General features: G+C 44.9%; 1 protein-coding gene across 1 annotated transcript in view; it reads left to right on the forward strand.

The window, feature by feature from the left end:
* Gpsm2 (G protein signaling modulator 2) overlaps positions 1-17,089 on the forward strand; it is a 40,806-nt gene that overhangs the window by 20,219 nt on the left and 3,498 nt on the right. The window contains 8 exon segments of the mRNA XM_032896926.1: positions 522-664; positions 1,280-1,403; positions 1,505-1,620; positions 4,856-5,011; positions 6,348-6,456; positions 6,892-7,021; positions 11,666-11,736; positions 14,514-14,693. Coding sequence (XP_032752817.1) covers positions 522-664; positions 1,280-1,403; positions 1,505-1,620; positions 4,856-5,011; positions 6,348-6,456; positions 6,892-7,021; positions 11,666-11,736; positions 14,514-14,693 — 1,029 coding nt within the window.

The following is a 17,089-nucleotide window of genomic DNA, read 5'->3' on the forward strand; positions in this document are numbered from 1 at the left end:
TGGCTTCACTGAAGTGGTTTTATGTTGTAGCACTACTTCCATGGTTTGACTGCAAAAGAAGACGTTCATAGACAAAAGTCAAAGAGAAAACAAAGGGGATTTTGTTTTGTTTTGTTTTGTTTTTAAATAGGAAAAGCAAATAGCAAAAGATCCTTCTTTGTGAGGGAAATCATGTGATTGACTTTGTATGGATGGGCACTGGGGACCCATCCTTTCCTTGACAATAGTATTGGTGATGTTCTACACATGGGGGCCGTGAGATGGCTCACTGGGTACTGACAGTTGCTGTGCAAGCCCAGTGCCCTTACTTCATTCCACAGAACCCGCAGAGGGCTGGAAGGGGTGCACTCTGATCTCCACATGTGCTGTGCATGTGCACCACACACACACACACACACACACACACACACACACACACACACACACACGGTAATGTACATTAAGTCGACACATGGAATAAGCAGTGTGAATGCCCTGGCCTCAGATTCCCGAATGTGAGCTTTTTCGATGTCTCCATCTAGGTGGGAGAAGCAAGAGCTCTCTATAATCTTGGAAATGTGTATCACGCCAAAGGGAAAAGTTTCGGCTGCCCAGGCCCACAAGATGTAGGAGAGTTTCCAGAAGAAGTAAGGCTCGCCCTACAGGCAGCTGTGGAGCTCTATGAGTGAGTACAGTGGGCCCTGTGGGAGTTTTCACTCAGTAGATTTCCAAGTTTGTGAAAGATAGAAAAATTCTGAGCCAGTTAACTCGCTGGGGTAGCACATGCCTTTCCTCCCTGTTTGAAAGTAGCCTGATCTACATTCTGAATTCCAGGACAACATATTGTGACCCCATCTCAAACAAATCTGCAGTTTCACTTAAACTGCAGACCAGTGCCCCTTAGTGGTAAAAGCAAAAAATATCAGTGCTTAAATTTATCTGGGGTAAACCGAGTATTTGACCAGTAGAGCTTTCTAGAATTGCTTTGCTATAAGGCTTCAAGATCGTCTCTTGATGACTCTCGATAAAGATGTATAGTTAATGTTTTAGTGAACAAAGAATTCCAGCTGTTTCACAACTGCCCTGCCTCAGGATGTACCTTTAAGCCATTGCACGTTATATAGACTTACTTTTTCCTGATAAGTAGAGTCTTAATTCTGCAATTATAGCTCCATGGCTAGTGCTTGTCTAGCACACATAGGCCCTGGCCTTAAATCCTCAGCTATGAGAACAAACTGCCTGTAAATGAACTAAGAATTCTCCTGAACTTACATTGTCACCGCCTTTTGTCATCACTAAGGGAAAACCTGTCGTTAGTAACTGCTCTAGGTGACCGAGCAGCCCAGGGACGAGCCTTTGGGAACCTTGGCAACACACACTACCTCCTCGGCAACTTCAGGGATGCAGTTATAGCCCACGAGCAGGTAAGCAGGAGCCTCGGAGCCGGCCATCTCCTCCGCCGGGGTGAGGGCCGGGACTGGACCATCTAAGTTTGTTGTATCTCTGATAAGGTTTTCTCTTCCAGCGTCTCCTGATTGCAAAAGAGTTCGGAGATAAGGCGGCCGAAAGAAGAGCGTACAGCAACCTCGGAAATGCGTACATATTCCTCGGTGAATTCGAAACTGCTTCCGAATACTACAGGTCAGTCAGATATTTTTTGTGGATAAATAGCAAATGAATAATTATGCATCCTGTCAAATCACATTGGCTTTGGGGCTGAAACATGGTTTTGATGATGTGGGCAGTGCCAGGGCTTAGGTGCCCACACCTGTCTCCTCATCTGTGGCAGGCATCAGGCCCTGGGTGTGGGGTTGTTGTGAGAACTGGGTGGAAGGATGTGTTAAGAACTCAGCACCCAGTGCTAAGTACTTACCTGGTACACCACACTCAAGAAACGCTGTGCCCCAGTTTTATCGTTTTCCAAGAGTCTTACTGGTGGCCTTGAATTGGCAATCCTGTCCCTGTCTCTTTAGTATTGTCATTGCAGACATAACACCTCACATGTAGGCTTTCATCCGATACTCAGTGGCAGCTGTGTGACTTGCGTTATGTTTATTTTTATCTTTAAAACTTCGTTTAAAGTTCTAAACTTCTCAAGTCATTTGTAAGCCTGTTTAGCATGTACGGTGTGTGTGGTGTGTGCTTTATCTCACTACATTATGAGTTGTACAAGAGGCCATCTTGTCTGAAGATAAAACACAGGTCTTAGTGTCCACTGATGATCTCTGGGTTGTTCTCAACTGCCCCGGCCTCTTAGCCAGCATTGACTCTCACCAAAGTGGAGGTCCTGTTCATTGGCAGCCTGCACTCTGTGCCAGCGTCCCTCTAGCCCAGCAGGAGCATAGCAAGGCTTAACCTGCTTCCACTTGTTGTCCTGCACCTTCTGAACTGTTGAGGTTTTTCTCTGCTTAGTGGGGTTTGAACACTCGCTCAGACTGAACCAAAAGCACAGGGATCGATTTGCATTGATGCTTTAGATATTTCCATATGACAGAATTTAGAGAACACAACAAAAAAAGCCAATCCTAGCCTTTTGGTGTGTATCTTTTCCAGACCAATAATCCAGTCCCATTCTTAGGAGTGCTTTTCTTTAGTAAACTTTCTCTGTTTTTTAGTTACTTTAAAAAGGAAAATCTGTCACTTGCCCTAAAGTGGAATGCAGGTGGATCACTCTGAACTTGATGCTGACCTGATCCACAAAGAGACTTTCAGACAGGTCTGAGGTACAGAGTGAAACCTGTCTCTAATAAAGAGAGAAAAGAAAAAGCTAAAGTTGTTTTGGACCATTTAAAACATTAAAGTGTACTGTCTGTCTTTAAACATCTACCTGTGCTTAATATTTTTTGGTTGGTTATTGATTAGTTATTGATCATTTAACACAGTTCTTCATGTTGTGGTGACCCCCAACACAAAATCATTATGTTGCTACTTTATAACTAATTTTGCTACTGTTATGAATCATAATGTAAATATCTGATATTCAAGATATCTGATATTCAATACCTATGAAAGGGTCATTCTGTCTCCCCAAAGGGGTCACAAACCACAAGTTAACTAAATGTGAAATTTCCTTCCTAATATGTCATTCTGTGAGGAGTATTATATTTTGATTTTAACTATATAGTCTAAACTGTATGAAACTTGATACAAAGTTTCAATACAGAAGTTGTCATCATTAAATGTTGTGCTTGTGTTAACTATTGCAAAGTTGTGTTACAGACTGGTTGGTGGCTTTTGACTAACAGGGTTTGAGCTCACTGTAATGGCTTACCACCCCAGGCCAGGCAGGCAGGCTTGAACTCAGAAATGAACATGTGTTCCACAAACGCAGGTTAGTGATGGATTTGGAGCTCACCCCCAGAACTGTCTTCAGGCCTTCGTAAGAGGATGGAGGAGGACTGTCTAATATCATCTGTACTTTTAAAGATACAAAGCAGTGGTTGGCAAATAGACCTAAGTAACTGAATTTGATTCCAGAAAGACTTCAGATCATTTATAAAGTAGCCATACAAAGAATCATGGTGGACCAGAAACATCTATATTGAGAGGCCTGAAGGCAGTTCCAGAAGTCTAAAAGATGCCTGTAGGACCACTCCATTAGAGTAAGCATGAGACCTCTCATGGCGACAGCTCTGGAGTTAATCGTCATAGGCATATAATTTCAATTTGTATTCTAGAAAGACTCTTATTACCATATTTTAATTTTTAGATATAGGTGGTAGGAAGTAATTGTGCTTTTGGCAGAAATTGTGGAAAAGAGTCATTTAGATTATTAAATCCAAAGGCGTATGGATTTAGGCGCTGATACAGTTTATATACACACTAGTTCATTTAAACCGTCACAGAAACCTTGTGAGGCCTTTCTTCCCCATCCATTACATATGTAAGAAAATGGATAGAGGGCTCGAACGGCTTGCCCTGGACCACACAACTAGCATGTGTTAGGTAACATTTGGGTAATGTTAAATGAAATGCTTGGGTTTTTTGTTTGTTTGTTTTTTGTGGAACGGTGACTATAAACTTACATCTAAGGATTTTTCCTAAATATTATCAATTCTGACAAAAGGCAGAGGTCGCAGTAGGTTAAAGACAGATGTTGGCATTAGGGAGATGGCTTTGTTGGTAAAGTGCTTGCAGCACAAATGTGAATGCCTAAGTTGGGTCCCAGTGCCCTCCTAAAACGCTAGGTCTGGAGTTATCTGTAATCCCAAGTGCTCGGAGAAAAGACGGAGACAGAAGATCCCTGAGACATCAGGGACTCAGTGAGAATCCTTACCTCAAGAAATGAAGAGTAGGCTGGAGAGTTGGCTCAGCGGTTAGGAGCACTGGCTACTCTTCCAGAGGTCCTGAGTTCAAATCCCAGCAACCACATGGTGGCTCACAACCATCTGTAATGGGATCTGATGCCCTCTTCTGGTGTCTGAAGACAGCTACAGTGTACTCACATATGTAAAATAAATATATCGATTTCTTTTAAATTGGAGAGCAATGAGGGAGACATCCAACTGATACAACTCTGGGCAGCCACATGACACATACACACATGATACACACAAGATACAAACACATGTAAGTTGCTGATGGCACAGAGGGAGATCGTCTAAATATCTGAAATGCTGCTGCTCTTCGAGAGACTTTGTTCTCACGCTTTGGCACTCCTGTGTTTTGGTGAATTGTTAGGACTCAAAGTCTAAATCCTTTTTTCCCCCCTACTTTTTCTGAACATCTTTTCGCTTTTTCTGAAGTAATAGGAAATATATTGGACGCTCAGGCAGACTTACTTAAAAGGCAACAAAAAGCAACAGAGATGGAAAATGTTAATATTATGATTCTTAGGGCCAGAGTTTAAAATAAGCATTATGTAAATTGGTTTCAGGAAGACACTGCTGCTGGCTCGGCAGCTGAAGGACAGAGCCGTGGAAGCTCAGTCCTGCTACAGTCTTGGGAATACATACACTCTGCTTCAGGACTACGAGAAGGCCATCGAGTACCACCTCAAGCACTTAGCGATTGCCCAGGAGCTCAAGGATCGGTGAGTTCCACACACGCCCTGCTCCGAGTTCTGGTGAATGCAGGTGCAGTATGAATTCTGGCTTCCCCTGGGCCTTTCCATTTGTCCCCTTCCCGAGAAGGAGTGAGTGTCCTGCTCGATGAGCCTCCGTGCACGTTATTCTTTTTTTAATTTATTTTATTTTATGTACATTGGTGATTTGAGTGCACATATGTCTGTGTGAGGGTGGTGGATCCACTGGAACAGGAGTTACAGACAGTAGTGCGCTGCTCTGTGGGTGCTGGGTTCTTTGGAAGAGGACTCTTAACCACATGTTACCGTCTTAAGGGCCAGCCTCTGGTGGAGGATTAGTGGGGAAGCATGGGACTTTGAGTATGAATGAGTGACTAACTAGGTCCCAAGCTCAGCTGCCTTCCCAGAAGTCGTCCTGTGTAGCTCACTGTGGGCGTTGCAGAGGACGCAGATGATGCTGAGGTCAAGGGATACATACCTGCTGCTCAGCTCCAGCAGAATGTCCCCTGCAGGGAGCACGGCTCCTCAGGAGAAGTTAGGAGTCCTGCGGAGGACATAGACTCTGCCCGTTGAGTGGTGGTGACTAAGTCGATTGCTTTGGTTCTTATTTATTTATTTTTATTGTTTTTCTCTAGATGGAGAACATCTATGGAATGTTGGTCTGTAATATTTACTTGAGAAGATAGATTTTTACCTCACTGTGAGAAAGAACTTTCAGTGTAGTTATTCAAAATGAAGTATACTACCACGTCAAGATGCAGGGAAGGAGTTTTGCTAGCTGCTCCGACCCCCATTCCTGGGCTCAAACTACACTGAATGCTTACTGATAAGGCCGTAGTAGAAAGATAATGTAGTTAGGATACAAGTCCTCACCCTGAGGTTTGCTGGTTCATGATGCAGTGAGAGAGAGAGAGAGAGAGAGAGAGAGAGAGAGAGAGAGAGAGAGAGAGAGTGTGTGTGTGTGTGTGTGTGTGTGTGTGTGTGGCGTGGGTGGTGGTGGTGGTGGTGGTGGTGGTGGTGGTGGTGTTGCTGAGACAGAACTCTGTAGCCCCTGGCTCTTCTGAAACTCACTGTGTAGACCAGGCTAACCTCAAACTCAGAGATCGGCCAGCCTCTGTCAGGAATGCTGAGATTAAAAGTCTGACTACTGTGTATTTTTAAAGGATCTTTCCATGTATTAATATTTGGCTTTGAATTTGGTACTCAGTGTTGTCATTCCTCCGTCTAGACTCCTCATTGCTATAGCTTAGTAAAGGTTAAGTAAGCCTGAAGCACGCTTTATACCTTTAATTATTGCTAGGTTGCTTTTCAGATGACTCCATGTTAATTCTGAATTCTGTTTTAGAATTGGTGAAGGGAGAGCGTGTTGGAGTTTAGGAAATGCATACACGGCTCTAGGAAATCATGACCAAGCAATGCATTTTGCTGAAAAGCACTTGGAAATTTCAAGAGAGGTATGGAGCAAAAGACGTCGCCGTGTGTCCTGGTAGCATTTACAAGTCAGTGACGGGGTGGGGTGTTCCCAGTGTTCATAGAGCTGTGTAAACAGGTAGATGACCTGATCCAGGGAGACAGTACGGAGAGCCGAGGCATGTGGGAATAGGATGTTACCAGAATACCCATCCTCCTACCCTCGTTTCTATGTAGAGAAGTATCGTAGTTTTAGAGAAAAAGCCGTTTTAGAATCAAGGGCTGACTGGCTTTTGTTAACACCTGATGGGTGTTTGAGCTTAGAAACCTCTCTTGAGCTTCATGTCCCTCGTATAGGAAATGGAAATGGTCATAGATACCGTGGGAATGGGTTATGTATGTATGCATGTACGTATATATGCATACATGTGCATGGTGAACTGATGTCACTCTGATGTAGAAAACGTCTGTGGTTACAGGTTGGGGACAAAAGCGGCGAGCTGACTGCACGGCTGAACCTCTCAGACCTGCAGATGGTTCTTGGTCTGAGCTATAGCACAAATAATTCCATGATGTCTGAGAACATCGAAATCGATGGCAGCTTACATGGTAGGTAGCAGCGTGAAAACCCCACTTCTTTATGCTTAACATTTACTTCACGTTCAGAAAAAATCTTTTACGTTGCTAGGAAGCATGTCCATTGTGTGTGGGTGACAGTGTGACTTCTCCCACACTTGGTTTTACAGTTCAGTTCACCTGTCAACATATAGAACATAGCATTTTATAATTCCCACTGAGAACACAGGAATACTGAAGGTATGATTATTTACTTTGGTTAAAAATATATTCAAATGCTGTTAATTAACTTGTAGGGTAATTCAGAAATGTATAAATATGAATGTGCTAGAACTAAAACCTTTTGTCTACCCATTTTTATTTCAAATAGTTGTAATATATCTGGTTTTTAGTAAACGCCTCCCATTTCACTTCTGGTGAAACAACTTGAGTCGTCTCTCTTTTTTTTTTTTTTTTTTTTTTTCTTTTTTTTTTTTTTTTTTTTTTGGAGCTGGGGACCGAACCCAGGGCCTTGCACTTGCTAGGCAAGCGCTCTACCACTGAGCTAAATCCCCAACCCCTGAGTCATCTCTTTCTTAAAATCAGAAAACCATCCACCTGTATCTGTCAGCTGCTCAGACTTTGACTCTGAAATGCATTTTTAAAACTTGGCTCCATGAACCACAGACATAGCTCAGTGGTAAAAGCACTTGCTGGGGAGCCCCGTGACCCAGGTCCAAGCCCCGGACCTCACGTGGCAGATGAAGAGAACCAGCTCCTAGATGCACACCACACCAATAAATAAATAAATACAGTTTTTAAAAAATGTCTAGGTTCCTAAGGTTGAGGGCTGGGAAGATGGCTCGGCGTTAGGAGCAGTGGCTGCTTTTCCAGAGGTCTGGAGTTTAAGTGCCAGCACTGACATGGCCGCTCAGAACGGTAACTCGGGTCCCAAGGGGTCTGATGCCCTCTGCTTCGGCACCAGGTACAAATGTGGTTCACAGACATGAGCACGCAGAACACCCATACACAAAATTTAAAAAATAGAATGAAATTCTTGGTCTGAAGAATATCAACAAGAATGTTTCAAACTGGAAAGCAGTGGAAATAATAGCTTTATCATGGGCTGTTTCTTCTTTAACTCGGAGAGGTAATGAGAGATCCACACTGACAATCTTAAGATATCCAAAGAACACTCCAGAAAAGATTCTAAAGCGAGGGAGGGGTGTGTGATAAACAGCAGCTGTGCTTTGTAATTGGATAAACTCAAGTTTTCTGCGTTTTACTTGTGACGAATCGGTATGTTGTAAGAATTCTCATCTTAAAACATGTCTCCTCATGAGCCCCTCTAGCTTCAGACCCATGCTAGTGTCTCCTTCTTCTCAGTCACTGAGGCTCCATGGTAGCGCCCTTGTCCAGGTCTGCGGTGTTTCTGATAGCTGACCACACCCACCTGACCTCCTCCTCCACACTCTCCACTGCCGCTCTGCACTCACAGCTCTGCTGTCCATGCTCCTTCCAGGACATCTGCAGTACCCAGGCTGCTCTCCTCCTCTTTTTCCTCCCTCGCTGTTCACTGTCTCTCATTGGAAGAGATCTTACACTTCGGTGCCTTCAGTAGAACATTTTAGAATGGTAGGGAAGTTCTCCGGCAATGAGATGCAGGGCAGTTAAGAACACTGGCTGCCCTTCCAGAAGACCCAGGTTCCATTCCCAGCACCGACATGACATCCAACACCGTCTTACCTGCACTCCCAGGTACAGACTCACACATGACACGCATGAAAATAAAACTTCTAAGAAGTGGAAAAAAATGGACTTCATGAAATACAAACACCAACCACTTCACAGCTTGTAATCAAAATTTAACCATGAAGCTAACCCAGGAAAGCAAATAGAAATTTCAAAGGATCTGAATCTCATAGATAGCTTGTCCTCAGCACAGTGCAATTAAGTTAGAAATTAATGTCAAGAAAGTAACATAGAAGTCTGGACCTGGTGACACAGGCCTGTAACTCCCAATACTCAGGAAGCAGTTCAAGGCCAGGCTGGGAACTCAGTCACACCTGTCCTAAGACGGGAAAAGAGGACTGTGGTGCAGCTCAGTGGCAGAGTCCTTGCCCAGTTCGTGCACAAGCACATGCATATGCACACGCACATGCGTGCACACAGTAACATAAACATCCATTAGAAAGCTTAAAACACACTTCTAAGTAACTTACAGGGTAAGGAAGAAAGCTTAAATAAGAGTAAATATAGCTTAGAAATCACCATGAAAATAAAGTATTTCAGTTAAAGTTTTTAATCGTATGTTTGGATGTTTTGCCGGTGTGGGTGTGTCTGCACCACTTGTGTACTGGTGCCTGAGGAGGTCAGAAGACGGTGTGGGAGCCCCTTGAGTACAGGTGGTTGTGAGGCACCATCTGGGTGCAGAACTAAAATCAGGTCTCACTGAACCGTCTCTACACTTCTGTACTTCAGGGTTTATGTGGCACGTGACTTATATTGATTGGTTCTTTAGCAAAATTTATATTGTGAAGAATTGTGTGTGTGTGCGTGGGTGTGTGTGTGTGTGTGGGTGTGTGTTGATGAGATGTAGTGAAGATCTTTACAGTTAACATTTGGTTCTTTAAAGATGAGCAAATCTACAGGGTTAGAAAGAGAAAGTGGAAGAGAGAGAAGGGGCATAACAGTGGCTGTGCAGACTGAACAGGTGAGAGCGCAGAATAATTTTAGGACAATCTATTTCAAAACCTGGGGGAAATTCCAATTTCTAGAATCATAACCAACCATAAAGAAATTAGGTCAGTAATTAAAAGTCTTCCCTTGCTGGGTGGTGGTGCTACACGCCTTTAATAAGCCCAGCACTCCGGAGGCAGAGCCAGGCAGATCTCTAAGTTCAAGGGTAGCCTGATCTACAGTTCTAGGACAGCCAGGGCTACACAAAGAAACCGTGTCTTAAATATCTACCCAGACACCCCCAAAGTCTTCCCCCTAGAAAACATGAATGCCTACAGCTGTCCTTACCATCTGAGGTTATGCTGTCTCTGCCACGAGCCTGTTCTAAGTTGGTCCAAATGCAGTCAACGTGCCTAGCATAGCAAACGCAGAGCCAAACAGTGCACCAGCTGTAGGTAGCGCTTTCTGCTGATCCGAAGCTGCCCCCCTCTCACAGCTGCCCCGACCATGAGCGTATCCTCTGTTCACCTGCGGTAAGATCCAGATTCAGTAAACAGTTCCTGCTGAATGAATCGTTTTTATATCAAGAGCACAAGACAGATAACTGAGACCAGCTTCACTCACGAATGTATGTTCAAAGCTCCTAGAAGCCAAATAGATCAGGAACATTATTTTAAAGCAGTTGGGTTTAATGGAGCGCGCCGGATGCCGCTGCAGCTTTGAGGACCGCAGCACCATCGCTCCTGATGATGCACAGTGCACGGTTACTACTTTCCCACTGCTGTCAGACACACAAGCTTTCATCTCAGGGACTGTAAGACAGAAATAAAAGGACGAGAAAGATTCATCACACAAAACCTAGCCCAAAGGAGAGCTGTGTTAATACTGGATCAGATGTACCCAAGACACAAGGCCTGTGCTGGGCCGTGCCTCCATGGTGAGGACGCTTACCTAGCGTGGGCCGGGTCTAGGATCTCCAGTGCTGGGGAAGACATGATACCCCAACAACGATGGAATTTATATGTGTGGGACTTGCACAAGGGGGTTCATATCCTGGCCACGTTTTAAAGCTGGGTGGTGGGCATCAGGCATCCTTTATATTATGCCTTTGGTCGGAGGTGGGGCTTTGCTGTTTGTTTTTAACAAGGTCTTGCTGTGTAGCCCAACCTGTTCTTGAACTCACTGTACACTCGGACTGGCTTGGAATTTTGGTCCTCCAGACTTAGCCATCTGAGCGGTCGTCTCGGTCGTTTGAAGCTCAGGGGCTGGAGAAGCGTCTCAGTGATCACGAGCACTGACCGCTGTACTAGAGGACTGAGTTCAGTTTCCAGTACCCATCTGTAACTCTAGTTCCAGGGGAACCAGATACCCTTTTCTGGCCTCCCTGGGCACCAGACGTGCATGTGGTACAGACATTCATACAGATATGACATCCATACATGTAAATCTTTAGAAAAAAAATGCTGCTTACTTTTTAAAGGATTGCGGTCACAGAAACTCTGTAATTAATATTTAGCAATCTTACTGAAAAGCCACCTTTGAGAAACTTTGCTTTTATTCGACTTGTGTCCTGACTGACAGAGAGCCTGTCTGGAAATGGGAAACTTAGAACAAGCTGTGTAGAGAGGGCAAGGGAGTTATTTTCAGTCCCCTCAAGATTGAAGGCCAGTAGCTTTCCCACGGGCTTACTCACTTCGACCACATATGTTTGGGTTTCTCTGAGGCTACATGGATAATATAAAGCAGTGATTATAAAATGCCTTTTCTAAATCAAGGGGAATCTGAGTAACCAGTGGTTACTTGCAACCAAAAGGCGTCTTTTAACATCAAAGCATTTTAGAAGGAATGTTTCCATGAACTGTGGAAAATAATGACTCGAAAAGTGAGTGCTCTTTCCATGTACATTTGGGAATCAAATGTTAGAAGAGGATCATGTGGCAATGCCAGCTGTGCGTCCTGAAGGGTTCCCTGGTTTGTCTGAATTAATTTGTGTTTTGTTTTGTTTTGTTTTTAACAAAGGTGCAGGCACCAAACTGGGACGAAGACATAGTATGGAGAACATGGAACTTATGAAGTTAACACCAGAAAAGGTCGGCAGTCTCAGCTTTCACATTCTGGGAACTGTTAAGTAAAAGCGTTTAAGCCTTGTCCTCTGTGGACATCACTTAAAAGATTGCGTTTTAAAAGAGCCAGAAAAAACCCAGTGCCAAGGGAATGAGAATAGCATGCTGTCGTGTGCTTAGTAACGATCAGTGCATATATTCTGTATAGGTTCATGTAGCACTCCTGGAGACGTACATAAGAAAAGTTACAGTTCCCGCCTCTGCAGGGTATTATTTGGGATAGGCTAGAAATATTTTATATGCTATTTTGAATTGTCTGAACATTTTCCCTTGTTAAAAGAAAAAGGTTTTAATTGAATGCATCTTTCAGCTACATAGCAAGATCATTTGCAGAGCTGTGTGTGAACGTGTGTGTGTGCACGTGCGAATACGTGCATCCCCGGGCCACGTGTGGATGTCAGAAAGCAACTTCAAGGAGTCAAGTCTATTCCAGCTTTTAATAAAGAAAACATTTATGTGTGGCAGGAGGTGCACAGGCAGAAGTCCGAGGACAGCTTGTGGGAGCTGGCTTTCTCTCCCTCCTGTGGGCTCCAGGGTCATTAGCCTTGGCAGCAAACAGCTTTACCCACTGAGCCACATTTAGCCCCCCTTGCTTTTTGAGGCAGTGTCTCTTCCTCTCTCTCTCCCTCCCTCTTCTGCACAGAATATTCCAAGCTAGCTGGGTCACAAGCTTCTCCTTGATTCTCGTGTGTCCACCCACCCCATAACCCCTACCCAGTCTGGAGTTACAGATATGCACTACTACTGGCTCTGTGTGTGTGTGTGTGTGTGTGTGTGTGTGTGTGTGTGTGTGTGTGTGGTGTGTGTGTGTGTCTGTGTCTGTGTCTGTCTGTCTGTCTGTCTGTCTGACACCAAGCTTTGGTTGATGTCAGAGGACAGTTTTCAGGAGTCAGTTCTCTTCAAATGCAGGATTAAACTCAGATCTTCAGGCTTGCATAGCAAGGGTAGCACTGATCTGCTGAACCATCTTGCCAGACCTGAAAGAATTAGTCATGTGGTGGGTTTTTTTTCCTTCTTCATAATAAAATTAACAGTTAATTTTTTTAAAAAGATTTATATATATGAGTGCACTGTTACTTTCTTCAGACACACCAGAAGAGGGCGTCAGATCTCATTACAGATGGTTGTGAGCCACCATGTGGTTGCTGGGAATTGAACTCAGGACCTCTGGAAGAGCAGTCAGTGCTCTTAACCGCTGAGCCATCTCTAGCCCCCAAGTTGACAAGTATTTCACTATTCTCAAGGTATAAATAAGGACCAGGAGGCTGGGGTAAGGTGCTTCCTGGGGAAGCGGGTACAGTGCAAGAGAAGCGAGGCTCTGATGTCTCCTGTTGGAAGTGTGAGCGCGCCTCTTCCTGCTCTCTCGTTTGACTGATCAGAGTTTGCTGACTTTAGACTCTTGGTTTAGGCATGTAGATGAGAATGTTTGAGATACTGGGTGTACACACACACACACACACACACACACACACACACACACACACACACACACACACACACACACACACACACCAACAAAATACTGAACAACAAAAGTAACTTTTGTTCTTTGATAGCTTATGCCTGCATGTCATTTGGGTCGTATTCGTCACCATCCTCCTCCCTTTCCCCTCCCACTCCTGCTGAGCCCTTTCTTCCCAAGTCTCCCCCTTATCTCTTTAAAAGAAGGAATTCTTGGTTAGAAATAACTTTCCCTCAGAATTTTTAAGGCACAATTCCCCTTGAACATTTTTTTATTTTATTAGAATGGATTTTGAGGTATAGTTTTATGTTCTTAAATCCAGGCCATTTTTTTCCCACTCATAAAATAAGACCATGGAGCTACACAGAGAGGCCCTGTCTCAAACAAACAAACAGGAAGACCACAAAGTTCCCTCTAGCAAGTAATTTCCCCTGTGACTGTGCCTGACTTGCTGGCTACGCACCTCACTCCTGTCAGCCTTGGAGCAGGGACTAGCCTGCTGGTTTGTACCTCACGGGGGACTCTCCTAGGTTGGTGGAGCTGTTCAGTGTCTTGATTAGGGGGAGTTCCATGGTTCCCAGTGGTACACATAGCTGCCATGAACCGTCTGTGATGAGTTCACACTCAAGTGTAGAGTGTATCATGGACTGCCCTCGCCCAGTGGCAGGCTGTGTATGGCTGTGTGTGTGGCTGTGTATGGCTGAGGTTGTTCTGAGTAGCAGTCATTGCACCTGACTTAAACCAATCCGCCCAATTCATCTACTGAGAGTTTACAAGATTCTAGCTGTAACGGGTTTTTATTTGATTCAGATTCAGAATAATACTTTATCTTCTCTGACCATTCAAAATATATAATTTAAAGGATTTGGGTAAACGTTGTTTTTCTGTTTGTAACTCCTAAAAACATTCACAGTATGCCTGTGATACACAATGTTGAATATGTTGAATGGAATCATTAAGATTGTGAGGCTAGCCAGGCATGGTGATGCACGTCTTTAGTCCTGGCTGTGGGAGGTAGAGGCAGGCAGATCTCTGTGAGATCGAGGTCAGCTTGGTCTACACATTGAACTCCAGGACAGCCAGGGCAGTTACACCGAGAAAGGAGCTGAGGCTGAAGGGTCGAAGAGCCAGATGAGTCCAGTCAGGCTGCCTAAACACCAAACACACGATAACGGCAGCAACACACAGCCTCCCCAGGGTCCGTGGCTGTCCCGTCCCGGTAGTCAGTGAGCACTGGGAAGGTAGCTTTCTTCATGTCTTGCTCTCCACTTTCAATCTTTAGGTCCCAAATTGGAACAGTGAAATTCTCGCTAAACAGAAACCTTGCATTGCCAAATCGTCTGCAAAGCTCCTATTTGTGAACAGACTGAAGGGGAAAAAGTCCAAAAGCGGCAGCGCCTCCACTAAGGCTCTCCACCACGCCAGCAACCCCATCGACCACCGCGCTCCACATGCCCAGAAGGTAGGCTTCGGTCTGGAGCCTGTGAGGGCCCAGACGTAGTTCTTCAGTTTCCTCGTATTCCCTCAGTTGTCGGTGAGCAAATAGCATGTACTCGTCAAAGAATGTGTCTCTCTGACTCCCCTGCTCCTCAGCTAGGCCTCTTCTGTTCATAGAGAAGGTGTTCTCGTTTTGGACAGTAATTAGAACTGTGTTCAGTCACTGCAGAAGTACTATTTATTTTACTGTTGTTTCCTAGTAAGACTAACTCATGTTTGAAGCCAGAAAAAACTGACTTCAGATTCAAGGATTTATTTTTAATGACCAGGGCAATGCTCCAGCGCCGTTTCACCCTGTGGAAGCAGAAGCCAGGGGATCTTTTTTTTTTTATCGTCATGGATTTTTAAGTAGACACTATCTTGGAGGAAAAAAATATTGGTAGCATCAGCTTTTTTTTTTTAATTACCTTTATTTTTTATAGTCCAGTCATTATCCACCTCCTGGTCCACCTTCCCCCAGCTCCTCATTCCATTCCTCCTCCCGTCTCCAAGAGGATGGCCCCCCACCCCACCAGGCTTCCCCGCTCCCTGGGGAAGTCTCTCAAGGGTTAGGTGGGTCTTCTCCCACTGAGGCCAGGCCAGGCGTCCTCTGCTGTACATGTGTCAGCGGCCTTGGTCCAGCTGCTGTGTGCTGCCTGGTGGGTGGCTGGTGTCTGAGGGATCTCTGGGTCCAGGTTAGTTGAGGCCGCTGGTCTTCTGATGGGGTCGCCCTCCTCCTCAGCTTCTTCCAGCCTTTCCCTTATTCAACCACAGGGGTCCCCAGCTTCAGTTCAATGGTTGGGTGTAAACATCTGCATCTGACTCTTTCCGCTGTTGGGCCTCTCAGAGGACAGCCATGGTAGCTTTTATTTCATCTTATTATTGAAACCTTCACACAGACACACACCCATTCCCACCCCTCAAGTCAGGTTTCTTTGTGTGGCCTTGGCTGTCCTGGAACTCGCTCTAGACCAGGCTGGACTCAAAGCTTCACCTGCCTCTGCCTCCCCAGTGCTGGGATTAAAGGGGTGCACCACTACTGCCTGGCCATAACCACTTTTATATTAAGAAATTTATCTCAGGGTTTCTATTGCTGTGAATAGATGCCGTGACCCTGGCAACTCTTCAGAGGAAAACATTTAGTGTGGCTGGCCTACGGCCCATCATCATCATGGTGGGAGCATGGCCGCACACAGGCAGACTTGGTGCTGGAGGAGGAGCTGAGAGCTCTGCATCCGGATGGGTGGTCAGCGGGAGGACCGTGGGCCACTGGCCTGACTTGAGCACCCGAGACCTCACAGCCCACACAGTGACAGCCGTTCTCCAACAAGCCACGCCTCCTACTAGCGCCACTCTCTGTGGCCTGGGGGATATTTTTTATTCAGCTTATCACAAAAATACACCACCAGTTTATTGAATTTAACTTACTCAGAATAAAAACACCATTGACTTTTTGATTAAAAAGACAAAACAGAAGGTCTTTGTTTTTTTGAAAGGCCTTCCTTGACTGAAAATGGTACTTGGTGAAGAATGCTCTTTCCCACTTACTTTGATCCTGTTTATCAGTACAGAGAAGAGCTAGGTAACCTTAAAGAGTTCTGTAATCATGATCAGTGAAAACTAATGACCATACACCCCTGGAAGTGTCTTTTCAATGCTTTTTGGCTAATAAAACGGCTGGGTATAGATGGTCAGGGATGCAGAACTGGGGCTCAAGGCTGTCTTCCCAGAACCCTGAACTGAGCTGCAATCTCTACCCGTGAAACCTCCTGTGGGTTTGTCATTTGGGGGCTGTTTTGAGACAAGGTCTTACTGCGGACCAGGCTGGAGCACAGGTAGGGTCATCATGGCATCGTACTGTGTTTTTGATGTTCAGAATTGTACATTACAGGCTTTTTGTACCAAGAACCAGGTCTTGGTGATACCGTGTTTGGCGATAGCTTACACACTTCATCTCCAGCATCAGATTCAGCTTAAATCTGCAGGCAGCTTCTCTCCCCGTCTCATTTGTGGGATGCCCTGCCCTGCCCTGTCTCCACCTGGAAAGCAGGTGTCACTAGATTGTCCTTCCTGTATTAGCCACACTGGATCGTTTTGTTCTTTAGATTTGAATTTCTCACATTCTCTCTACCAAGTCTTCATCTAATCCCTAATCCCTCATCTAGACCTGTGCATTAGAGGCTTGAATTGACCTCCTCTTTTGTTTCTGCTGCTCGGATCCACTGGAGGGGCCAGCAGTGTTTAGAACTCGTTGTACGGCCACCAGAGTTCAAAAAGATCATCGGTATTTTGCCTGTAAAGACTGATGCTCTCTTGGTTTTTTTTCTTTTTTGTTGTTTTTATTTTTGGTTTTGTTGGGTTTTTTGTTTGGTTTTTTGAAAC

The sequence above is a fragment of the Rattus rattus genome, chromosome 3 (assembly GCF_011064425.1).
Source record: "Rattus rattus isolate New Zealand chromosome 3, Rrattus_CSIRO_v1, whole genome shotgun sequence".
Lineage (NCBI taxonomy): Eukaryota > Metazoa > Chordata > Mammalia > Rodentia > Muridae > Rattus > Rattus rattus.